The sequence below is a fragment of the Pelodiscus sinensis genome, chromosome 19 (genome assembly GCF_049634645.1).
Source record: "Pelodiscus sinensis isolate JC-2024 chromosome 19, ASM4963464v1, whole genome shotgun sequence".
Classification (NCBI taxonomy): Eukaryota; Metazoa; Chordata; order Testudines; family Trionychidae; genus Pelodiscus; species Pelodiscus sinensis.
This window is the reverse complement of record NC_134729.1, coordinates 3,187,990-3,212,610: the sequence shown is the minus strand read 5'-3', so window position 1 is coordinate 3,212,610 and position 24,621 is coordinate 3,187,990. Positions and strand designations below refer to the sequence as shown.

Here is a 24,621-nt window from a genome sequence, read left to right as displayed (position 1 = left end):
GGGGGCAGGACTTGGCGAGAAGTTTTCTGCCTGCGGCTCTAGAACCCCCTGTCGGGGGTGGACCCACGGATGTGTCCCTGCGGCTTTGCATGACGGGGCTGTGGACCGTGCGGCTGCAGGGGAGGTGGGAGGCGCTGGCAGGGGGCGGCGGTGGGGCCCCCGGGTCTGTCCTGCCAGTGGGCAGGCCCCCTCCCTCCCTTTCCATCCTGCAGCCTCAGGGCCTCCCAGGCTGGGTCCGGCCGGGGGGGGCACCGTGTCGTGGAGACAGCCCGTCCTGCCGGCTCCGGCTTCCCCAGCCTGGCCTTGTGCTGCCTCAGTCGGTCCCCGAGGGATCTGAGGCCGGGCCCCTGTGTCCTGGCGGTGGGCCTGTCCCCCGCTCTGGGCAGAGCCCTCAGAGCAGCTACTGCCCGGGCTGCCTCGGCAGGTAGGGCGAGGGCGAGGCAGGCGGTAAGATTCAGGGACAGGGCTGGCCCGGGGCAGAGTCGCTGGCCTGGCCCCTTGGCGGGAAGGGAGCCCTTGCAGCTGCTGAGGAGCTGTGTGAGCGTCTGTCTGCTGATCTGTGTGCGCACGCGCCCCCGGCCCCCGTGCGTGGGACTCCGCCCCCGGCCCCCGTGCGTGGGACTCCGGCCCTGGCCCCCGTGCGTGGGACTCCGCCCCCGGCCCCCGTGTGTGGGACTCCGCCCCCGGCCCCCGTGCGTGGGACTCCGCCCCCGGCCCCCGTGCGCAGGACTCCACCCCTGGCCCCCGTGCGTGGGACTGGACTCTTCCCCGTGCCCCAGAGGATTCCTGCTCCCCTTAGTGAGGGGGGGCCAACCCAGGCCTCTCTCTGCTGCCTGGCGTCCCTGGCAAACCCTGCAGGGAGGGGCTAGAGCTCCCCCCCCCCCCCCATGTGTAGGGCTTATCCAGCAACGCTGCTCTGCCAGCTGCAGCCTCCCTCCCCGCTCCTGCCTCTGCCTCCACCCCTGGCAGCCCCGGGCCCGTGGGACAGCCCCCCCCAGCCCCTCTGTCCCCACCAGAGCCTCCCCCGCGGGTCCCCCGCTCTCTCCTGGGCTCAGTGGGCAGGTGACCCTTGTGGTCCCTGCTCTCTGCCTCCTCCCTCTTCCCTTCCCCCGAAGCCCTGCCGCAGGGCACCCTGCCCGGCCCTTCGCTCGGCTCCTTTGTCCCACGCAAGCCCCTCCTGCCCCCACCTGCCAGGCCCGCTTCAGCCGGCCGGCCCTTCCGACTGCTGAGCCGAGCCGGGCCAGGCGCCAGCCAGCGGGGTGCAGCCAAGGGCAGACGCTGCCTGCAAATCCCCAGCCCCGCAGGAACATGAAACGCCTCCTCCCCCCTTCCTGGTTCCTCGCCAGCCCGGAATAATTACCGCAGCCGCCGCAATGGGACGGAAAGGCCCAGCGGCGCTGGGATCGTGCTAATTGCCGCGTGCGTCTCGTTTACATGATTAAACCGCGGGGCCGAGCGGGTGACGTTTCGCTCCCCCCAGAGCCGGCCGCGTCCCGGGTGCCCCGTTCGCTCTTCACACGCTGCTGGGGGCCTGGCTCCCTTCGGAGACGCTCGCATCCGCGACCCCGGCCGAGCCTGGCTGGTCAATTCAACGCGCCGGGTGCCCGGGGGGGAGGCTGGCGCGGCCGGCTCGGGCGATCCCTGCTCACCGCACGGCCTGTGTGCTGGGGAGAGGGGCCCGGACTCCAGCCTTCCTGGGAAGGAGGGAGTGTCTGTGACCCGAATGCAGACGGGGACCCGGGGAGCCCCCAGCTCTGAGCGAGACTCTGCCCAGCTCTCCCGGTGGCACTGAGGGCGCCGGGGCCGGGCAGAGCCGTTCCCGGGGGCACGTCCCGGGAGTCGGTCAATGCAAAGGAGCCGCCCGCCGAACGCTCCCGAAGGAATCCGATTGGCTCCCGGCCGTGTCACTCAGCCGCCTGGGTCGGCGGGCTCGGTCCTCGGCCAGCGGAGCAGGGACCGTGTCAAAGCTCAGCCCGGCTGTCCAGCCTGGTCCCCCGGGGAGACCGGTGCAGGGGCGTGCGAGCCGCTCCTGCTCAGCGGGGTGTTTCGCACTAGTGCAAGCGAAGCACGATGTCCCGCAAAGTGCTGGTGTAATTCCGGGGAGTGGCGGTCTGAGCCGCTGGCCCCAAAGCACCCCAGGAAACGGGCCCCGTTGGGGCCAGTTTCTGCCCTCGCACCGGCGTGAATCCAGCGCACGTCCACACGGATACACCCTCCCCGTGCACCCTGCCCTCCCGGCCCCCGCACTTCGGGCAGGGGCTTCTGAGAGCCGCGGTCCCATTCCGAACGGCCTGGCTAGTGATGGGTGCCCCGCTCTGTGTGCCCCCCAGACGTGGGCTCGGTGGAGGGGCTGGCGTACCACCGGGGCTGGGACACGCTCTACTGGACCAGCTACACCACGTCCACCATCATGCGGCACACGGTGGACCAGAGCCGCCTGGGGGCCTTCGTGCGGGAGACGGTGATCACCATGTCGGGAGACGACCACCCCCGGGCCTTCGTGCTGGACGAGTGTCAGAAGTAAGCGCCGTTGACGGGGCCTCGCTGCGCCGTTGCCAGGGCTGGGGGGTCGCCCTGGGCCTGCTGCGGCTCTGCCTGCTCCGAGGGGCGGCGAGGGTCCTTGGTGACGGGGCCTGGGAAGGGCTGGGCTCACAGGGCTCGTTTCACACGCATTCTGGGCTGCACAGAGGCCGAGGACCCCGGAGGAGAAGGGCCTGTCCCAGTCCCCTGCCCTGGTGCTGGATCAGACCCAGTGCCCCGCTCCCCGGCCCCCTGCTCTGACCGGGGGTTCAGTGTTACGCGCTGCACGAGCGGAGCTGGGTTGGTGGGTTCACTGGGGGACTCGCTAGCCCCTGTTACTGCCCCTTCCAGCAGCCGCCTGGAGCCAGGGTTCCCCCGCAAGCAGGGCACAGCGAGGGGGAGTTGGCTGGGGAGGCCCAGGGGGCTCGGGCCGGCCACGCAGGGGGGGTCCTCCCGGCTCAGCCTGGCCCTTCCCCGCCTCCCCCCCCTCAGCCTGATGTTCTGGACCAACTGGAACGAGCAGCACCCCAGCATCATGCGAGCCACCCTGGCCGGGGCCAACGTCCTCATCATCATCGACCAGGACATCCGGACGCCCAACGGGGCTGGCCATCGACCACCAGGCCGAGAAGATCTACTTCTCCGACGCCACGCTGGACAAGATCGAGCGCTGCGAGTACGACGGCTCCCACCGCCACGTGAGTGCGGGGGCTGCCTGGCGGGATCCCCAGCGAGGGGCGGCGGGGGTGGGAGGGGGGCAGGGGCGGGAGGGGGCAGGGGCGGCGGGGCGGGAGGGGGCAGGGGGCGGCGGCCGCCGTGGGGCCAGGCCCCCCTGCTGACGGTGCGAGGGCGCCCGGCAGGTGATCCTGAAGTCGGATCCCGTGCACCCCTTCGGCCTGGCCGTCTACGGCGACTACATCTTCTGGACGGACTGGGTGCGCCGGGCCGTGCAGCGCGCCAACAAGCACATGGGCAGCGACATGAAGCTGCTGCGCGTCGACATCCCCCAGCAGCCCATGGGCATCATCGCCGTCGCCAACGACACCAACAGCTGTGAGGGAACCCCGCCCCCAGAATCCCCTCCCCCCCGGGCGCTGCCCCCTCCCTGGGCAGGCTGGGGGGATCCCCGGAACTCCACCCCCGCCCCCAGAATCCCCTCTCCCCCGGGCGCTGCCCCCTCCCTGGGCAGGCTGGGGGGATCCCCGGAACTCCACCCCCACCCCCGGAATCCCCTCCCCCCCGGGCGCTGCCCCCTCCCTGGACAGGCTGGGGGGATCCCCGGAACTCCACCCCCACCCCCGGAATCCCCTCCCCCCCGGGCGCTGCCCCCTCCCTGGGCAGGCTGGGGGGATCCCCGGAACTCCACCCCCACCCCGGGAATCCCCTCCCCCCCGGGCGCTGCCCCGTCCCTGGGCAGGCTGGGGGGGATCCCCAGAACTCCACCCCCACCCCCTGTGCTGCCCCCTCCCTGGGCAGGCTGGGGGGGGATCCCCAGAACTCCACCCCCCACCCCCTGTGCTGCCCCCTCCCCGGGCAGGCTGGAGGGATCCCCGGAACTCCACCCCCCGCCCCCTGTGCTGCCCCCTCCCTGGGCAGGCTGGAGGGATCCCCGGAACTCCACCCCTGCCCCCTGTGCTGCCCCCTCCCTGGGCAGGCTGGGGGGGGTCCCCGGAACTCCACCCCCGCCCCCTGTGCTGCCCCCTCCCTGGGCAGGCTGGGGGGGGGTCCCCGGAACTCCGCCCCCACCCCCAGAATCCCCTCCCCCCCGGGCTCTGCCCCCTCCCCGGCCAGCTGGGGGGGATCCCCGGAACTCCACCCCCGCCCCCTGTGCTGCCCCCTCCCCGGGCAGGCTGGGGGGGATCCCCAGAAATTCACCCCCACCCCCTGTGCTGCCCCCTCCCTGGGCAGGCTGGGGGACACATTTGCCCCATGGATACCCCTTCCCTCACTTGTCCTGGCTCATCCCCAGCTGGCTGCTGAGCCAGCGCCCTGGCCCTGCCTCCCTTGGCTCTGGGAGCCTGCGAGCGGGACCCAGGCGGGAGGGAGGCGGCCCTGGCCCTGCCTTGGGGCCCTTGCCCAGGTCTCCCCTGGCCTGCATGTGACTCTGCTCTTCCCCGGCCCCCAGGCGAGCTGTCCCCCTGCAGGGTGAACAACGGGGGCTGCCAGGACCTGTGCCTGCTCTCCCCCAGGGGCCACGTCAACTGCTCCTGCCGGGGCGAGCGGGGTGCTGCAGGACGATTTCACCTGCACAGGTGAGTCCCAGGCGGGGCGCATGGGAACGGGGAGGGCAGGTGCTTAAGGAAGTGGGGGCCCTGTGGACGGGGAGGGAGGAGAGAGGAGGGGATGGGGGTGGGGGCCGTGGACGGGGAGGGAGGGGAGAGGAGGGGATGGGGGCAGGGCCGTGGACGGGGAGGGAGGGGAGAGGAGGGGATGGGGGCGGGGGCCGTGGATGGGGAGGGAGGGGAGGGGAGCGGGGGCCGTGGACGGGGAGGGAGGGGAGGGGAGCGGGGGCTGTGGACGGGGAGGGAGGGGAGAGGAGGGGATGGGGGCAGGGCCGTGGACGGGGAGGGAGGGGAGAGGAGGGGGTGGGGGCAGGGCCGTGGATGGGGAGGGAGGGGAGAGGAGGGGATGGGGGTGGGGGCCGTGGACGGGGAGGGAGGAGAGGGGAGCGGGGGCCGTGGACGGGGAGGGAGGGGAGAGGAGGGGATGGGGGCAGGGCCGTGGACGGGGAGGGAGGGGAGAGGAGGGGATGGGGCGGGGGCCATGGACAGGGAGGGAGGGGAGAGGAGGGGAGGGGGGCGGGGGCCGTGGACGGGGAGGGAGGGGAGAGGAGGGGATGGGGCGGGGGCCGTGGACAGGGAGGGAGGGGAGGGGGGGCGGGGGCCGTGGACGGGGAGGGAGGGGAGAGGAGGAGGAGGGGGGCGGGGGGCCGTGGACAGGGAGGGAGGGGGAGGAGGAGGGGGGAGGGGGGCGGGGGCCATGGACGGGGAGGGAGGGGAGAGGAGGGGATGGGGGCGGGGGCCCGTGGACAGGGAGGGAGGGGAGAGGAGGGGATGGGGGCGGGGGCCGTGGACAGGGAGGGAGGGGAGAGGAGGGGATGGGGCGGGGGGCCGTGGACAGGGAGGGAGGGGAGAGGAGGGGATGGGGCGGGGCCGTGGACAGGCTGCCCGTGGACGCTCTTCCCTGCGCTTTGTCCTACCCCAGCTCTCAACTCCACCTGCAACGTGCACGAGTTCGAGTGCGGGAACGGCGAGTGCGTGGATTACACCCGCACCTGCGACGGCACCGCCCACTGCAAGGACAAGTCGGATGAGAAGCCGTCGTACTGCAGTGAGGGCCCCGCGCCCCCCCCGCCCTGTCTGGGGGCCCCCTTCCTTCCCCTCCCGGCACCCTCCCTCCCGCCCCTGTCCCACGTCCCCCTCCTGCCCCCGTCTGGCGCCCCCCTTCCTTCCCCTCCCGGCACCCTCCCTCCCGCCCCTGTCCCACGTCCCCCTCCTGCCCCCGTCTGGTGCCCCCCCTTCCTTCCCCTCCCTCCTGCCCCCGTCCGGCGCCCCCCTTCCTTCCCCTCCCTCCCGCCCCCCGTCCCATGTCCCCCTCCTGCCCCCGTCCGGCGCCCCCCTTCCTTCCCCTCCCTTCTGCCCCCGTCCGGCGCCCCACTTTCCTCCCCAGACGGCCCCCCCCGTCGCGAGGCCAGTGCCGCTCTCTGCCCAGCCACCGGCCAGGAAGGGCCCTGGGGGGGGCCGGCTGAGCTCCCCTCTCGCTCTGCTCCGCAGGCGGCCGCAAGTGCAAGAAGGGCTTCCGGCGCTGCATGAACGGGCGCTGCGTGGCCAAGGCCTTCTGGTGCAACGGGCGGGACGACTGCGGGGACCACTCGGACGAAGTGCCCTGCAACAGTAAGTCAGGCCCCCCGGCCTCTGCGGGCAGGGACCCCCCCAGGCCTGTTGGCCAGACACAGGGCACCATCTGGGGCACATGTCCCATCGCAGTGCGCGCCGGGGGGGTGTCCCATCGCAGTGCGCGCGGGGGGGGGGGTCCCATCGCAGTGCGCGCCGAGGGGGGGGGTGTCCCATCGCAGTGCACCCCGAGGGGGGGGTCCCATCGCAGTGCGCCCCGAGGGGGGGTCCCATCGCAGAGCGCCCCGAGGGGGGGTCCCATCGCAGTGCACCCCGAGGGGGGGGTCCCATCGCAGTGCGCGCCGAGGGGGGGTCCCATCGCAGAGCGCCCCGAGGGGGGGTCCCATCGCAGTGCACCCCGAGGGGGGGTCCCATCGCAGTGCGCGCCGAGGGGGGGGGGTCCCATCGCAGTGCGCGCCGAGGGGGGGGTGTCCCATCGCAGTGCACCCCAAGGGGGGGGGGTCCCATCGCAGTGCGCCCCGAGGGGGGGGGGTCCCATCGCAGTGCGCGCCGAGGGGGGGGTGTCCCATCGCAGTGCACCCCAAGGGGGGGTGTCCCATCGCATTGCGCCCCGAGGGGGGGGGGTCCCATCGCAGTGCGCGCCGAGGGGGGGGGGTCCCATCGCAGTGCGCCCCGAGGGGGGGTCCTATCGCAGTGCACGCCGAGGGGGGGGGGTCCCATCGCTGTGCGCGCCGAGGGGGGGGTGTCCCATCGCAGTGCGCCCCGAGGGGGGGGTCCTATCGCAGTGCGCCCCGAGGGGGGGTGTCCCATCGCAGTGCGCCCCGAGGGGGGGTCCCATCGCAGTGCGCCCCGAGGGGGGGGGTCCCATCGCAGTGCGCCCCGAGGGGGGGGGGGGTCCCATCGCAGTGCACCCCGAGGGGGGGTCCCATCGCAGTGCGCCCCGAGGGGGGGTGTCCCATCGCAGTGCGTGCCGGAGGGGGGGGTCCCATCGCAGTGCGCCCCGAGGGGGGGTGTCCCATCGCAGTGCGCGCCGAGGGGGGGTCCCATCGCAGTGCGCCCCAAGGGGGGGGGGTCCCATCGCAGTGCACCCCGAGGGGGGGTCCCATCGCAGTGCGCGCCGAGGGGGGGGGGTCCCATCGCAGTGCGCGCCGAGGGGGGGGGGTCCTATCGCAGTGCACCCCGAGGGGCTGCCCCATGGCCCGGCGGCTGCCCGCCGCACCCCCCAGCTCCGGCCCGTGCCGTCTTGCAGAGACCAGCTGCGCGGCGACGGAGTTCCGCTGCCGGGACGGGAGCTGCATCGGGAACTCGAGCCGCTGTAACCAGATCGTCGACTGCGAAGACGCCTCGGACGAGATGAACTGCAGTGAGTGCCCCCCCCCGCCCCCCCAGCCCGCCGAGGTCCCCCCGGGCCTCTGCTCTTCCCAGGCCCGCTGGCCCCCCATTGGCCAGGGACCACCCCTGCATGCAAGGAGGGGAGCCAGGCCCCTCTGCCTGCCTGTGTCCTGCCGTGAGTTGGATGGAGGAACGGGGGGCTCTGCCCCCCCCCCCACACTGATCCCGGCCGAGCCAGGTGATCGTGTCCTGGGAGCAGGCCCGGCCGCCCGGTCCCTTCCAGCCCGGCCGTACCGCTGGCCGGCAGCTCGCCGGAATCGCTTCGCGAGGTGCCGCACGCGGCCGGCGCGGGGGAGGAGCAGCAGGCTGCCGCAGGGGCACTGCTAGGCCTGGGCCTTGGCCTCTTTCGGGGCAGCGAGGGGCCCTCCCCCCGTCAGAGTCCTGCTCTGTCACTGCCCAGGGCGAGGACACGTGTGTGCGTGTGCACAGTGTGTGTGTGGACATACCGCGTGTGTGCGGGGTCAGTAATACTGTGCATGCAGGCCCTGTGTGTGTGCACAGTGTGTGTGTGGACCTACCGCGTGTGTGCGGGGTCAGTAATACTGTGCATGCAGGCGCTGTGTGTGTGCACAGTGTGTGTGTGTGCACAGTGTGTGTGTGGACATACCGCGTGTGTGCGGGGTCAGTAATACTGTGCATGCAGGCGCTGTGTGTGTGCACAGTGTGTGCGTGTGCACAGAGTGTGTGTGGACATACCGCGTGTGTGCGGGGTCAGTAATACTGTGCATGCAGGTGCTGTGTGTGTGCACAGTGTGTGTGTGTGTGCACAGTGTGCATGCACTGCGTATGCAGTGTATGTGTGTACACAGTGTGTGCAAGGGTGCACTATGCATGTGCAGTGTATGTGTGTACACACAGTGTGTGCGAGGGTGCACTGTGCGTGTGCAGTGTATGTGTGTATACCCGGCGTGTGTGTGCGTGGACTGTACGTGTGCAAGGTATGTGTGTATACCCAGCATGTGCGTGGCTGCGCCGTGTGCACGGTGTATAGGTGTGTGTGCGAGTGTGCCCTGCCCGGCGGCCAGGCTGTGTGCACGGCTGGCACGGTGCCCTGGCCTGCGTGCCCAGGGCAGCCTTGACCTGGGCCTGGCTCCCGCAGGCGCCACCAACTGCAGCAGCTACTTCAAGCTGGGGGTGAAAGGCCTGACGTTCGAGAAGTGTGAGCACACGTCGCTGTGCTACGCCCCCGCCTGGGTGTGCGACGGCGCCAACGACTGCGGGGACTACTCGGATGAGCAGAACTGCCCGGGTGAGAGCAGGGGCAGGGGGCCGATGGGCGGGGAGTTAGTGACCGTCTCTCCCCAGGGCTGCGGGGGCGCACGGGACAGGAATCAGCTGACCGGGGGCTCAGTGTCCCTGGGCCTCAGTTTCCCCCTCTGTAAAACTCTCCTCCCGGCTCCTCAGTTCAGACTTGCTCTTCAGGGCCCGGGGCCCCCATCTCGGCGGGGGGCGGGGCAGCCCCCCAGAGAGGGGAGTTTCTCTGGGCCCCCTCCACTGGAACCGACAGCGCTGTGCCCGGGTCCCGCTGCAGAGCCGGGCCTGGCCGCATGGCTCACCGAGCCTGCCATGGCCCCTGTGCACGTGCGTGTGACCCCCCCCTGTCCCCCCAGGAGTGCGAAAGCCCAAGTGCCCGGCCAATTACTTCGCCTGTCCGAGCGGGAGGTGCATCCCCATGAGCTGGACGTGCGACAAGGAGGACGACTGCGAGAACGGCGAAGACGAGAGCCACTGCAGTAAGCGCCCGGGGCGGGAAGCAGAGCATTGTGGGAAGGCTGCAGCACCTGGCGGGTTTCCCGGTTCCTAGGAGGCGAGCGTCCCCCTCTGGGGCGGGGGCAGGGATCCCCGCTCTGTGCACTCCCTTCTCGGGAGAACAGAGCCCCAGTCCCGTGGCCAGCCCCTTGCACGTTTGCACACCGGGTCGTGCGAGAGCTTCGCGCGCGTTGGGCAGCCGGTGCGAGTTCGGGAAGTCACCCTGACAGACGTACCCGGGTGGCGGCAGACTGGTCCGGCTGGCCTTCAGCTCGGAGGGGGGGCTGTCGGAGCCCCCACTGTGCCCATCCCCTTGGCTCTAGCCCCATGGATCCACTCAGCTCTGAGCTCCCACATCTGCTGCCCGCTGGGCACATGCGGCAACAGCAGCCAGGGCACGTCCGAGCATCGTCCTCCCCCCCCGTTCCCGTTCCCGGGCTCCTGCCGACCTGACCACCCCTCTCTGTCTGCCCAGACAAATTCTGCTACCCCGTGCAGTTCGAGTGCAACAACCACCGCTGCATCTCCAAGCTCTGGGTGTGCGACGGGGCTGACGACTGTGGGGACGGCTCCGACGAAGACAGCCGCTGCCGTAAGCCGTCTGCCCACCCCTGCCGGTGGGGGGGGTACCCGGGGGGAGCCTGACGGGTGCAGACTGTCTCTCTGAAGTGCAAAGCAAGGAAGCCAGACCTTCCCCTCGGGGAAGTGGGGAGTAATGGTTAGGGCAGGAGGGTGGCGTTCCCAGCTCAAGCAGGAGAGGGAGGCCTAGTGGTTAGAGCAAGGGAGGGCCTATTGCTCTGCATTCTGCCCCCACATTTGGAAAGGGAGGGAGGCCTAGTGGTTAGAGCAAGGGGGCTTATGGGTCTGCATTCTGCCCCCATGTTTGGGGGAGGGAGGACGGTCTAGTGCAGTGTTTCTCAGTGCCCTTAGGGGGGGTACTCAAGAGACGTCTGGGGGACGTCAACACGGCTGAAATTTGAAGAAAACCGAGTTTTTGTTTTACTGCACTTTATTATTTCTGTACTTTTTACACCCGAAAGTTCTGTCGCCCGCCTGGCCACGATTAAGTTGTTTAGCAAATGCGTTGCAGTGGTAGAAAAAATATTGTGAGTCCGGAAACTGTAGGCACTGAGGGTACTTACAATTTGGTTGTAAGGGGGGTACTTGATAAAAACGGTTGAGTGGTTAGAGGGGGGCTGGGAGTCAGGATTCCCTGGGAGGGGAGTCTAATGGTGAGAGCTGCAGAGTGCGGGGGTTGGGTTCTAACACTGATTCGCCAGGTGACCGTGTGGTGCCTCAGTTTCTCCATTTGGACAGCGAGGGACGGTGGCGCCGCCTGTCTGTGAGGGGGTGAATTGGGTGGAGGCTGTGGACGGGCTGCGTGTCTCTATGGCGGGGCAGGGGAGCTCTTCCTCTTCCTATGACCTTCTTTGGGGATCATGTGACTCAGCCCCCCGGAACCAAACACCGTCTGGGGCCCGATCCGCCCGCCAAGCCCCTCGCTGGGCTCGCTGCCTCCCCCTCCACGCCGGCCTCTGAGCTCTCCTCTGCCCCCCAGGGATGACCACCTGCAGCTCGGGATCCTTCCAGTGCCCCGGCACGTACGCGTGTGTGCCCGAGCGCTGGCTCTGCGACGGAGACAAGGACTGCGCCGACGGGGCTGACGAGTCCTTAGCCGCCGGCTGCTGTGAGTCGCCCTTCGGCTGCGCGGGGTGGGGGTGGGGAAGGGGACAGCCCCTGGGCCAGGGAGCCAGCAAGCCAGGGAGTCGGGCCAGTAGCCCCCGGGCCAGGGAGCCAAGACACTGGGGAGCCGGCAGCCCCTGGGCCAGGGAGCCAGCAACCTGGGGAGTCGGGCCAGTAGCCCCCGGGCCAGGGAGCCAGGACACTGGGGAGCCGGCAGCCCCTGGGCCAGGGAGCCAGCAAGCCGGGGAGTCAGGCCAGTAGCCCCTGGGCCAGGGAGCCAGGACACTGGGGAGCCGGCAGCCCCTGGGCCAGGGAGCCAGCAAGCCGGGGAGTCGGGCCAGTAGCCCTTGGGCCAGGGAGCCAGGACACTGGGGAGCCGGCAGCCTCTGGGCCAGGGAGCCAGCAAACTGGGAAGCCCGGACAGTAGCCCCTGGGCCGGGGGAGCCAGCAAGCCAAGGAGCCTGTGAGACGGGATCCCCTGGGCCGGGGGAGCCTGCAGCCCCTGGGCCCCGGGGATCAGTAGATTCGGGGGTTATCAGCCGGGGGCTGCCCTGCCTGCAGCGGGGCTGTGACTCCAGCATGCCCCTATCGATAACCCGTCTGTCGAACGCTCCGTAGCAGACGGGGCACCTCGGGGTGGAGGCCCCTGTCTCCCCAGGCCCTGCAAAAGGGGGCCCGGCCTCGTGGCCATCACACACCAGCCGTCAGGGCCCATGGGCTCCAGTGCCGTCCCGGAGAAGGGGGTGAGGTCTAGCAAAGAGCCGGAGCCAGGGCGCCTGGGCAGTGCCTAGAGCTGTGGTGGTTAGAGCAGGGTTCTGGGCGGCAGGGCCTGGCTCGGGGCGCTGACACGGCTCCTGGTTGCAGTGTACAACAACACGTGCGACGAGCGGGAGTTCATGTGCGCCAACCGTCAGTGCATCCCCAAGCACTTCGTCTGCGACCACGACCGCGACTGCAGCGACGGCTCCGACGAGTCCCCCGAGTGCGGTGGGTGCCGGGGCGGCGCGGGGGGAGGAGCTTCAAGAGGCGCGGGGGGAGCTGCGAGAAGCATGCGGAGAGGGGGGAGCTGCGGCGCCGTGGCTCCTGACGATGAGCGAGGGGCGCGGGGCACGCGGGGGCTGGGGAGTTTCTCGGGGCTGCGTGAGCTGCCGGCGCCTGCAAAAAGGGCCCTGCCCACGCCGCGCCGGGTCCCCTAACCCCGCCCACGGGCCTGGCGCCCCCTCTCCCCGCAGAGTATCCGACCTGCGGCCCCCACGAGTTCCGCTGCGCCAACGGGCGGTGCCTCAGCAACAGCCAGTGGCAGTGCGACGGGGAGTTCGACTGCCACGACCACTCGGACGAGGCGCCCAAGAACCCGCGCTGCACCAGCTCCGGTAGGCCCCGCCCCCGCCCCTGGCCCCGCCCCTGACCCCGCCCCCCGCCCGCAGGGCCCACGGTGACCCCCCTGCCCCGCCGTTGCAGAGAGCAAGTGCAACGCCTCGTTCTTCCTGTGCGCCAGCGGGCGCTGCGTCCCCGAGGCCCTGCTGTGCGACCGCAACGACGACTGCGGCGACGGCTCCGACGAACTCAACTGCTTCATCAACGAGTGTCTCAACCGGCAGCTGAGCGGCTGCTCCCAGGAGTGCGAGGACCTGAAGATCGGCTACAAGGTCGGGCCGCCGACGGGGGGGGGGCGCCCCGCTTTGCGCATCCCTGGGGGGGGTTGGGCACCTGCTCCGGGTGTGCATTGTGCACCGCTTGTGATCTGCGGAAGGGTGTGTGCTCACTGGGCAGAAGCGTGCACGTGCACGGCTTGTGGTCCCCGTGCGAGCGTGCCTGCCGGTTTTGTTTACCGGGGAGTACTAGTGCACGTGCGCAGCAATGATGCACGCTCACCCCGTGCGAGCTCGTGCTGGGGCGCTGGGGGGCCCGTGTACGTGACGCCTGCGTCGCGCCGGGCTCTGGGGACGCCCCTGACTCTTTCCCGCTGCCTCCTGCAGTGTCGATGCCGCCCCGGCTACCGCCTGAAGGACGACGGGAAAACGTGCACCGACATTGACGAGTGCACCACCACCTACCCTTGCAGCCAGAAATGCATCAACACCCTGGGCAGCTTCAAGTGCCTGTGCACCGAGGGCTACCGGCTGAAACCCGACCACCCGACCAGCTGCAAAGCCGTCACGGGTGAGCGCAGCCGCCTGGCACGCCCGGCCTGCATCTCGGGCCTCGGGTTGGTAGGGAGAGTCTTTGGCACGGGGGGCTCTCCAGTGCCGCAAGCCGGCTTTGCTAGGGGCTGGCCCCGTGAGCGGCAGGGCCAGCGGGGGGTGGGGGCCCCCGCCGAGCAGGGCGGTGCTGACGCGTCTCCTGGCTCCCCCCTGCAGACGAAGAGCCCTTCCTCATCTTCGCCAACCGCTACTACCTGCGGAAACTCAACCTGGACGGCTCCAACTACACGCTGCTCAAACAGGTGATGCGGGCGGGGGGCGGGGGGCGGGCCCCTCCCTGGGCCCCTCCTTGGGCCCCTCCCCTGGGCAGCGGCACAGGCCTGGCCGTGAGCTGGGCTGTTCCGGCTGGGGGGAGGGTGACTGCTGGGGTGGTACTGGTGTCACTGGGGACAACCGGACCCCCCCAGGGGTAGGGGCTCGGGGAAAAGGCTCCCTTCCTTTAAGGGGAGTGGGCTGGGCTAGCGTCAATCAGCGCCGCTCTCTGGAAGCCACGGGGGTGTCCCTGATCAGGCACTTGGAAGCCTCCGGATGCCTCCATGTCTCTCCGTGCCCAGAAGTGCCCGCGACGTCTCCTCCCAGGAGGGCGAAAGGCTCCGTCTCGCCTCCTGCCCGGGGCACTCGCGCCCGCCAGCTTCTAGAGGGGCTCCTTGGTAGCTGGGTAGGTCCTACGCAAACGGCGGCTCCTCGGAAGCTGGCTGCGCGTTGGGCAGGTCTGTTGTAACCCCGGGCTGTGCCCCTTGGGCATGGGGGCTGGGGATCGCAGGCGGGGAGGGGCAGGCGGTCGCTGGGCATTGAAGGGATTCGGTGCCCGCAGCGGTGCCCCCCCGGTCTCCCATCCAGCAGGCGCGGCGGCCCAAGCGCCAGGCCTGAGTCTCTCCCTCCGGGCTGCCTTGCTGCAGGGGCTGAACAACGCCGTGGCGCTGGACTTCGACTACCGGGAGCAGATGATCTACTGGACGGACGTCACCACGCAGGGCAGCATGATCCGCCGCATGCACATCAACGGCAGCAACGTCCAGGTGGAGGCTGGCTCCCTATTCCTGGGCTCCCAGCAGGGTGGGGTCACGGGGCTCACGTTCCCAGTGGAGCAAGGCCACTGGAGCAGTCCTGTTCCCAGGGGAGCAGGGCTGGGCCACCAGGGGCAGGATCACGTTCCCAGTGGGACAGGGTGGCTGGGGAGCTCACATTCTCAGTGGGGCGGAGCCAGGGGGCGGGATCAAAGTCCCAGTGGGGCAGGGTGGCTGGGGAGCTCACATTCTCAGTGGGGCGGAGCCAGGGGGCGGGATCAAAGTCCCAGTGGGGCAGGGTGGCTGGGGAGCTCACATTCTCAGTGGGGCGGAGCCAGGGGTTGGGATCACGTTCCTAGTGGGGCAGGGTGGCTGGGGAGCTCACATTCTCAGTGGGGCGGAGCCAGGGGTCGGGATCACGTTCCTAGTGGGGCAGGGTGGCTGGGGAGCTCACATTCTCAGTGGGGCGGAGCCAGGGGTCGGGATCACGTTCCTAGTGGGGCAGAGTGGCTGGGGAGCTCACATTCTCAGTGGGGCAGAGCCAGGGGTCGGGATCAAAGTCCCAGTGGGGCAGGGTGGCTGGGGAGCTCACATTCTCAGTGGGGCGGAGCCAGGGGGCGGGATCAAAGTCCCAGTGGGGCAGGGTGGCTGGGGAGCTCACATTCTCAGTGGGGCGGAGCCAGGGGGCAGGATCAAAGTCCCAGTGGGGCAGGGCGAGGCGGGAGGGGCTCACATTCCCCGGGAATGGGGCGGGACAGCCGGGCGGGGCCTTGCGTTCCTGGTTGAGCTGGGCGGAGCGGGATGGAGCAGGCCCCCAAGGTCCCTGGGGCAGGAGGTGGGGTGGGGCAGACCCACAGTCCGGGGGTCCTTGGAGGCGAGTCCCTGTGGGCGCTTCGGTGGCCTGCGCTTGTAGCCGGAGATTTGCAGCCGCAGCGCCCAGGTGGCACCGCACGCGCTGTATTGCCCTGAGACGGCGCGTCGGGTTCCTCCGACCCTGCAGCCCCGGAGCAGCGAGATCCGACTCCGCCAGCCAGTCGAACAGGGGGCCCAGTGCTTCTCCCGGATACAGCCCGGCACAGACGGGACGTGTCTAGCGGAGTCAGGGCCAGGCAGCCTCAGCCCCCTTGAGATGGGTCCCTGGGCCCCTCGATTCCAGCCCCTCCTTAGTCCGGTTCCTTCATGATTCCAGCCCCACACTGCCCCTTCCCCCAACACTCCCTTCCTGGTTGGGTCTTAGGCAGCCCCTGCTGGGCCGTGCTCCGGCCACCGGCCAGTTGGGGTCACCCACAGCCCAAGCACGACCAGCAAGGTGCTGACACTACATGCAGCCTGTGCTCCTGCGAGCGGTTACCCAGCCTCGCCCCGCCCGCCCCGGTCCTTCTCTGCCCTAGGCTCCGGTCGGACCGCAGCAGCTGCTCCCCTCGCCTCTTCCACCGATCGCCCCTCGGCTAAAGCCCAGCCCCTTCGCGTTCCTGTCTCTCCCCTCCCGCTGCTTTCAACCCGGCCCCTCTCCACATCCCTCCGATTCCCTGCATTTCAAAGGTGCCTTCCCTGCCGGCTCCGACAGCCGTGCCCAGCGCTTCCTTTATCTGGGGCAGACGCGGCCCCCCTGGAGGCCAGGGGCGCGCGGCTCGTGGAGAAATCGCTCCGCCCACCCTCCGCTCCGGAGTCTCGCTCGCCGGCGATCCCCGGCCACGGCCTCACAGCCAGGGTCCCGTCTGCCTGCCCGAAGGGCCCGGCCCCACACAAGGCGCCTGAAGACAAGCGGCAGGGCTCCCCTCCCGGAGACTGGCCCTCGGGGGACCAGTCTGCGGGGACAAAACCCGCCTCAGGTCGCTCAGGCACCCGCATGGCCAGGCCCGACCTCCACCTGACGAGCTGAGGCTAAACCGTCAGCTCAGCGCCGACCTCCGCAGCGGTACCGGCCGTTCCACGGGTGCAGCCTTGTGTGTGCCTGGCGCCGACGAGACTGCCCCCGTGCCAGCCACGGCACCGATCCGGCAGCCCCTCACCTCCCTTGCGGACCTAGCCAAATGTTCTGGCCCTCTGTGAATCGGGGGCGCTATTCCCCTCTCCAGATGCTGGCCTCCTAGCTGTCCCATCCTTTCAAAAGGTGTTACCCTGTGCCCACCTCGCAGCACCCCCTGGGCATCCAGATTGACAACCAAAAGGCACACACAGCCCCCTTCAGCACTCCAGTTCTCCTGCGGCACCGCTCGTACGACCCCTGAAAACCAATAGCACCGAATCTGAACAGGTTCTTCCGAGCCTGAAGGACCGGCCACATCCCAGATCAATTTATATCTCAGCTCTTCCCCAAAAGAGCACACAGTCAGGGTGGGAGGGAGGAAGGTTGGTCAAGGCTTGTAGCAGAGCTGGAATAAACAGCCGTCTTCAAACACGTCTGTGGAATACATCCTCTGTTAGGAAGTCAGGAACAGCAAAGTTCCTACTACTGTGTTCCATTTGTGTGCGGAATAACTTTTGTTGGACGCACCAATTCATGTGCAGATGTGCACCACCCATGGAAACACACCCCTGCTGGCTGTAGGCAGCGGCGTGTGCGCTGCTGGCCAGCCGGGCAGCATTTGAATCTCTCCTGGGGGCGCTGCCCAAGCACGCAGCTTGCAGGGGACTCGGCCCTTCCAGGCATCCGTTGCTAGCAGAGATCCTTCCGCGGGGATTCACGGGACTGAAGACCAAATGGAGGAGCCCTCAGGGCCTTGTTGATCCCCTGGCCCATGTGGAGGGAATCCCATTGTCCAGGCTGTGGGGTTTGTCACATGAGCAAGTCTCCTGTCCAGGCAGGACTCAGCGCTCTGAACAAGCCCCTCAGATGTGCCCCCCCAAAAATGTGCATTGTCAGTCAAGTGCTACTGTTCGCTTGACTAGGCACCCTTTTGCCACCTGCTGGCCAAGCTGTTGGTGTCTCCCCGAAGCAACCGTTTCAGATACAAGTCCCGAGCCCCCACATCCAGCTAGGATGCAGGCCCAGACGGAATCAGCAAAGCGTCCGCTCCTCGCAGGCCCCTCGCTTGGCCCACGCCGTGCAAGGTTTGGGCGCAAACACACCAGTGATTGGGGGGTTCATCTCAATCCAGTAACGTCACGCCGGTCCCTGTGGGGGGGCTCTGCCCCCGTCAGCGCACTCCAGGGCCGAGCAGTCAGACGTGCCGGCAGGCGCTTTGCAACACAGCCAGGTGCTGACGACACGCCGGCGTGCCTGTTCTACATCACCCGGCAGCCATCCGACCGCGGCCGGAGTGCATCCTGTCGGCGTTTCGGCAGCTTACCTCCCAGGCCGGCAGGATCTGATCGCAGGCCCTCCGAGCAGACGCTTTTCCTGCACCGCCCGGGAGGCGGATCCCCACGTACCTCGCTCGAATGGCGGCAGGTCTCCCCTTCGCCGTGCTCACATTCTTCGCCCCGGGCGCAGGACGGACTCCGTGGCCAGACACGGCTCTTCGCCGTCTCAGCACCTGGCATTTGTTTCGGCGGGTGGTGCACATCCCATGGGGCCGCTGTGCTCACACCAACATTTATTCCACACCGGGATGGAAACATTGGAAGGAACGTTGTCCACCAGTCCCTCCTTCCCTTGTTTGGCGTCACTCACTGGGTCTCCCCGGCAGAGGAGGCGGGGGCGGGGGCGGCATGTGCCGGGTAACCCCTCAGTGGCACCGCGTGGGCACCGCTACCCGGGTACTGCTGCTGCAAACTCCGAGTGAGCGGCGGGACGGGGCGCTCCGCGAAGAGCGGTGAGTAACCTCCGGGCAGGGTCCCCGGGGAGCAGGACGGGGTCCCGGGACAGGGGCTCTGGGTGGGCCGGGCCGCTCGGCACACGGGCCCTGACTGGTGTTTACTCCCAGCAGGTCCTTCACCGCACGGGTCTGAGTAATCCCGATGGGCTGGCCGTGGACTGGGTGGGCGGGAACCTCTACTGGTGCGACAAGGGCCGGGACACCATCGAGGTGTCGAAGCTGAACGGGGCCTATCGCACGGTGCTGGTCAACTCGGGGCTGCGGGAGCCGCGGGCCCTGGTGGTGGACGTGCAGAACGGGTGAGGGGGCGCGGCCGGGTCCCCCCTTTCCCTTCCTCCCGGGCTCCTGTCCGGGGGCTGGCGTGTCTGCTCCCACCTGCAGCACCCCCAGAATTCCTGCTCTGAGCTGGGGGCCTGGGGCAGGACTCCAGGGGCCTGTTCCCGGCTCGGGGAGGATGTCGGAGCTAGTGCTTGGAGGAAGGGTCGGGGCAGGACTCCAGGGGGCTGTTCCCGGCTCGGGGAGGGGGAGGGAGCTAGCGCTCGGGGGAGGGGTCGGGGCAGGACTCCAGGGGGCTGTTCCCGGCTCAGGGAGGGGGAGGGAGCTAGCGCTCGGGGGAGGGGTCGGGGCAGGACTCCAGGGGGCTGTTCCCGGCTCAGGGAGGGGGAGGGAGCTAGCGCTCGGGGGAGGGGTCGGGGCAGGACTCCAGGGGGCTGTTCCCGGCTCGGGGAGGGGGAGGGAGCTAGCGCTCGGGAGAGGGGTCGGGGCAGGACTCCAGGGGGCTGTTCCCGGCTCAGGGAGGGGGAGGGAGCTAGCGCTCGGGGGAGGGGTCGGGGCAGGACTCCAGGGGGCTGTTCCCGGCTCAGGGAGGGGGTGGGAGCTAGCGCTCGGGGGAGGGGTCGGGGCAGGACTCCAGGGGGCTGTTCCCGGCTCGGGGAGGGGGAGGGAGCTAGCACTCGGGGAGGGGGTGGGAGCTAGCGCTCGGGGGAGGGGAAGGGGCAGGACTCCAGGGGGCTGTTCCCGGCTCGGGGAGGGGGAGGGAGCTAGCGCTCGGGGAGGGGAAGGGGCAGGACTCCAGGGGGCTGTTCCCAGCTCAGGGAGGGGGTGGGAGCTAGCGCTCGGGGGAGGGGAAGGGGCAGGACTCCAGGGGGCTGTTCCTGGCTCGGGGAGGGGGTGGGAGCTAGCGCTCAGGGGAGGGGTCGGGGCAGGACTCCAGGGGGCTGTTCCCGGCTCAGGGGAGGGGTCGGGGCAGGAGCGAGGTGACTCCAGCCAAGCGGCCGGTGCCGACTCACCCCCCCCTGCACCGCTCCCTTTGCGCCCCAGGTACCTGTACTGGACGGACTGGGGCGACCACTCCCTGATCGGTAAGATCGGCATGGACGGCACCAACCGCAGCGTGGTCGTGGACACCAAGATCACCTGGCCCAACGGCCTGACGCTGGACTACGTCAACAGCCGCATCTACTGGGCCGACGCCCGGGAGGACTACATCGAGTTCGCCAGCCTGGACGGCTCCAACCGGCACGTGGGTGAGGCCGGCTGGGAGCTGCAGCGGTCGCTCCGGCGCCGATGTCTGAGCCTGGCACCGGGAGCCCGTGCTCCTGGGCTCTATTCCTGATGCGGGGAGGAGGGCGTGCTGCCTAGTGGGTAGAGCATAGGCTAATCCCAGCTCCACCCCCGCTCCCTTCTGGGCCTTTGTACAAGTGACCCTCCCCCTTTCTTGCCTCGGTTTCCCTGGGGCTGCACTGTCCCCACCGTGGGACTCCCAGAGAGCCAGGCAGCTGCAGCCAGGCAGGTCCACCCCGGCTGCCCTGCCTGAGCCGCCCCCTCTCCCCGCAGTGCTGAGCCAGGACATCCCGCACATCTTCGCGCTCACCCTCTTCGAGGACTACATCTACTGGACCGACTGGGAGACCAAGTCCATCAACCGCGCCCACAAGACCACCGGGGCCAACAAGACCATGCTGATCAGCACGCTGCACCGGCCCATGGACATCCACATCTACCACGCCTTCCGCCAGCCGGACGGTGAGGGTGGGGGCCAGCTGGCGCGGGGAGGGGGGGGGGGCGGGATCCCGCCAGCGGCTCGAGGCGGAGAAGCGTCCTGGTGCGCCGTCGCCAGGTCTCCCTGTGGTCAGCGGGGCTGCGCCCCAGCCCCACCCTGGCCCCCCGGCGTCCGACCTGCTGGCCGGGCCCTCTCCCGCCCTCACCCCTGGCGTCCAGTGGGGACCCAGCTAGTGGAGCAGGGTCCGTGGGGCTGGGCAGAGCATCGCTGCTGGCTGGGATCGGCAGAGCTCTGTGGGGCGCCCCGGGTTCCGTGGGGCGGGGCTCGCCAGCCAGGCAAGAGACGGTGGAGGAAGGGGCGTGGGAGGGGGTGAGGGGAGACGCACAAGCAGGGGGTCCCTGCAGACTTAGGGGGAGGAGCCAGCTGCGCCCCCAGACGGGCTCCCGGCAGCGGCTCTTACCCCACCGCTCCTCCTCCCCAGTCCCCGGCCATCCCTGCAAAACCAACAACGGCGGCTGCAGCAACCTGTGTCTCCTGTCCCCGGGGGGCAGCCACAAGTGCGCCTGCCCCACCAACTTCTACCTGGGCGGCGACGGTAAAACCTGCGTCTCCAACTGCACGGCCAGCCAGGTGAGCCCCCACGGCCAGAGCCCCCACCGGACCCAGCCACGGCTCCCTGGCCCCCGGAGATGCCGGAGCTGTGGCTCCAGTAGGGAGGGGCGGGGGGGGTCAGCCTCAGCCCCATGTCACCTGGGGGTGCCTGGTCTCCCAGCGCTCGGGCAGAGCAGGGACAGACCCAGAGGGAAAAGCTTCCCGGGCCCAGCTGGTCCATGGGCCGCCCCCAGCCTCACCGCCGGGTCTCTCTGCCTCAGTTTGTCTGCAAGAACGACAAGTGCATCCCCTTCTGGTGGAAATGCGACACGGAGGACGACTGCGGGGACCGCTCGGACGAGCCGGAGGATTGCCGTGAGTGGCGTGGGGGTCCTCCCGTGGCGTGGCGTGGCACAGCCCTCCAGGCCCTGCCCCCGGGACACTGGCACCTCGGGCGGGGTGCCCTGACCCGACAGCAGCCAGGGGAGAATTGCGGGGCTGGGAGGGTGGATCCTTTGCTGGGGACGGGACCCCGCCCAGCGCGTCCTTTGGGGCAGTAGCAGGGCTGCTGAGCGCGGGTCTTTGTGGGGACAGAGGTGCCAACGGGAGGCCTGGAGGCCTGTGTGTCTGCGGAGTCCGTCCCAGCTCACTCCCCTCACGGCCTCCCGTGGGCCACCGGGGCCAGCGCTTCAGAAGCCGCAGCCAAACCAGCCCTGCGGCAGCAGGGAGAGCAGCACTGCCCCTCCGGCCGGGGGGGGGTCCCGAAGCCGTACAGAGCGCCAGGGGGGAGGGTGCTGGTGATCCAGTAAGGGCGCTCCTCACTGACTCTGCTGTTCCCAGGCTCCAGCAGGGCTGAGCATTGGGGGGTGCAAAGTGACTCCGCGGGGGGGCTCTCCCCTTGCACCTCTGCTCCCTCTCCGCCTCGGTTGTGCAGCGTTGCTGTGCGCTGTCACACTGCAGCCAGGTTCCACCCCAGAGGTGGCTGCATTTCCATGAAGCAAACGATCCCTATGTGAGTGTTGTAGGTGTGTTAGGGGCGAGCATCCAGCCACCCCTGCGGCCCCCTTGAATCCAGCGTGCGGAGGAGGCCAGTGTGACACTTCTCCATGGGGAGGGATAACAACCTACTGCAGCTCTCCGCAGAGGGGGCTACTCCTTTGCCTCCTGGAATGAAGGGCCTAGGATAGTGGTGCTGGCAGTCCAGGGTCTAGTCCCTGCTGAGGCCCCTGGGGGCAGGAAATCCCAGGGGTGGCCTGGCACGAGGTGACACCTCCCCTCTCTCTCCCCCAGCTGAGTTCAAGTGCCGCCCAGGCCAGTTCCAATGCTCCACCGGCATCTGCACCAACCCGGCCTTCATCTGCGACGGAGACAACGACTGCCAGGATAACTCGGACGAGGCCAACTGCGGTACGGCCCCCGGACGCCTGGGTCCCCCCGGGGCCCCTGTAGCAGCAGCGCACGTCCAAGTGAGGCACGAAATCCCCCCCTCACCGTGCCCCCTTCTCTGCCCCCCAGATATCCACGTCTGCTTGCCCAGCCAGTTCAAATGCACCAACACCAACCGCTGCATCCCTGGCATCTTCCGCTGCAACGGGCAGGACAACTGCGGCGATGGCGAGGACGAGAAGGATTGTCGTAAGTTAACCTCCCCGATGCGGGGGGGGACGCTGGCCCCGGGAGTGCGGAATCAGTTGCTTGCTTCCTCCCCTGCTCTGCTGTCCACTGCACGGGCACCCTGCTCGCTGGATCCTGGCTGGAGCCGCAGCTGGTCTTCCAAGAATGGCTTACTCCTACTATCTAGTGGCAAGGAGTTCCGCAGGTTACAAAGTAGCCAAACAGCGTTACCTAACACCCGTTTGAAAGCCACTGCCTCTTACCCCTCCCCTCGCCCCCAGGCCTGACTGAGGGGCTCTGTTAGCCTCGGTGTTACTTGGAAAGAGGTGGTCCCTGCTTTTGAGGCCAGAGGGAACATGTTCTCGGGGTGCCTGTGCTCCCTGCCTCGTCGCTGTGGGGAAAGCGGCCCGCGGTTCTCCCGCCCATGACTTCCAGGGGCGTTGCTAGGTCCCTCGCCCCAGGCCTCCACGCCGGTCTGAGCTGGGGGTGAGGAGATGCACACGGGATGGTTTTCAGGGAACAGGCGACAGGCCGCGTCCGTTGACACTCGCCGTGCAAAGCAGCAGGCGCCCTGCAGACGCTCCCACGGCCGGTTCGATTGAACCAGCGTGAAGAGCTGGGCTCTGTGATCGCGATTCGATGCTCAGAGGCTTTGCAGGGCCGAACCCCAAGTACCATGGCAGCCCCCTCCCCTCCACACCCCCCCCGTTTGTATAGTTCCCGTGTGAGTCTGAGGATTTGGCAGAGTCTGTGAGCGTCCGTCTCAAGTGGCGTTTTATTCCGGGGATTTTCCGCCATCGTGCTTGGCCTTATCGCTCCCCTTCCCTGCGAGGGGGGGCCCCAGGCATTGGGGTGGGCAGGCTGTTTGCTTGGTGAGCGTCGAGCACAAAGGGGGTTCTGGGTGTCTCCAGCTCCCTCACTCCTCCCTGGCCCTCCACACTGCGCTGGCTTCCAAACTTACCCTTAACTCTGCCCCCATCCGCCACCCCCGCCCAGGAACCGTTCCACAGAGAATTCCGGGCAGGACTGCGTGGCAGAACGGGCGCCGCGGGGACTAGAGAAATGACCAAAGAGCCTCACACAGCTCGGTCTGCCACGGAGCGGGCCTGAATTCGGAATGCACCCGAGCAGAGACTGTCTCACTCGTGTCCTCGGGCAACAGCCATGACCCTGCGCCGTCGGGGTCTCTTCACATCGGGGCCTGCGCTCAGCAGCTCACCCCGTGCGGATCTCCCCACGGCTCGGCCGTCGACCCCTCCCGCCGGGTTTCTGCTGCCGGGCTCCCCCCCCCCGACTTCCCCCGTTTCCCTTGTCGCCCTGCACAGCGGAGGTGACCTGTGCCCCCAACCAGTTCCAGTGCGCCGTCACCAAGCGCTGCATCCCCCGCGTCTGGGTGTGCGACCGGGACAACGACTGCGTGGACGGATCGGACGAGCCCGCCAACTGCAGTAAGGAGCCGCCCCCCCCGCGGCGAAGGGCTTGGCACGACCGGCGGCTGGGTGGGCCCGCTGGGACGTGGGCCGAGGGACCCCCCGTCCGGGATGCGCTGGGGGGAAGGAGGGGCCGACGCTAACCCCTCTCTGGCTCTTCTCCTGCCCCCAGCTCAGATGACGTGCGGCGTGGACGAGTTCCGGTGCAAGGACTCGGGCCGCTGCATCCCGGCTCGCTGGAAGTGCGACGGGGAGGACGACTGCGGCGATGGCTCGGACGAGCCCAAGGAGGAATGCGGTGAGCTGGCGGCGTGGTTGGCAGGGCCAGGCTGGCTGGGGGCCTGCCCAGTTCTATTCCAGGGGATGGAGTCTGCACGTCAGGGGGTGGGGGGCTTTGAGGGGGGCTAGATCTGCCCCGGGCGCGTCCCACAACGCCCCGTGGGCCGGGAATCAGCACTCGGCCCTCCCACCGTCCCGGGGGTGGTCAGGTGAAATCGACGTTGGTCTTTTTCCCCACTTCGCACCCCCCGTCCCTGACCTTCCCCCCGGCCGCGCTTTCCCTGGCAGACGAGCGCACCTGCGAGCCGTACCAGTTCCGCTGCAAGAACAACCGCTGCGTGCCGGGCCGCTGGCAGTGCGACTACGACAACGACTGCGGCGACAACTCGGACGAGGAGAGCTGCAGTACGTGCTGCCGGGCGGGGCGGGAAGGGGCCGGCGGGTGGCTGCGGGGGGAGCAAGACCAGGGCCGGAGGGGCTGTGCTGGGGCAGAGGCAAGGCACGCTCACCGGTCTGTTTCCCTGCCAGCTGCAGG

The 24,621-nt window shown here is 69.2% G+C and overlaps 1 protein-coding gene across 1 annotated transcript in view; it reads left to right on the top strand.

The window, feature by feature from the left end:
• LRP1 (LDL receptor related protein 1) overlaps positions 1-24,621 on the top strand; it is a 170,964-nt gene that overhangs the window by 130,509 nt on the left and 15,834 nt on the right. The window contains 29 exon segments of the mRNA XM_075901813.1: positions 2,331-2,520; positions 3,013-3,121; positions 3,123-3,218; positions 3,381-3,573; positions 4,646-4,743; positions 4,745-4,772; positions 5,725-5,850; positions 6,294-6,413; positions 7,624-7,737; positions 8,866-9,015; positions 9,377-9,499; positions 9,991-10,107; positions 11,074-11,202; positions 12,063-12,185; positions 12,431-12,571; positions 12,660-12,847; positions 13,178-13,361; positions 13,559-13,644; positions 14,302-14,421; positions 18,282-18,469; positions 19,491-19,696; positions 20,007-20,195; positions 20,654-20,802; positions 21,045-21,138; positions 22,054-22,170; positions 22,279-22,398; positions 23,703-23,825; positions 23,980-24,105; positions 24,375-24,491. Of these exon segments, the coding sequence (XP_075757928.1) occupies positions 2,331-2,520; positions 3,013-3,121; positions 3,123-3,218; positions 3,381-3,573; positions 4,646-4,743; positions 4,745-4,772; positions 5,725-5,850; positions 6,294-6,413; positions 7,624-7,737; positions 8,866-9,015; positions 9,377-9,499; positions 9,991-10,107; positions 11,074-11,202; positions 12,063-12,185; positions 12,431-12,571; positions 12,660-12,847; positions 13,178-13,361; positions 13,559-13,644; positions 14,302-14,421; positions 18,282-18,469; positions 19,491-19,696; positions 20,007-20,195; positions 20,654-20,802; positions 21,045-21,138; positions 22,054-22,170; positions 22,279-22,398; positions 23,703-23,825; positions 23,980-24,105; positions 24,375-24,491 (3,864 nt within the window).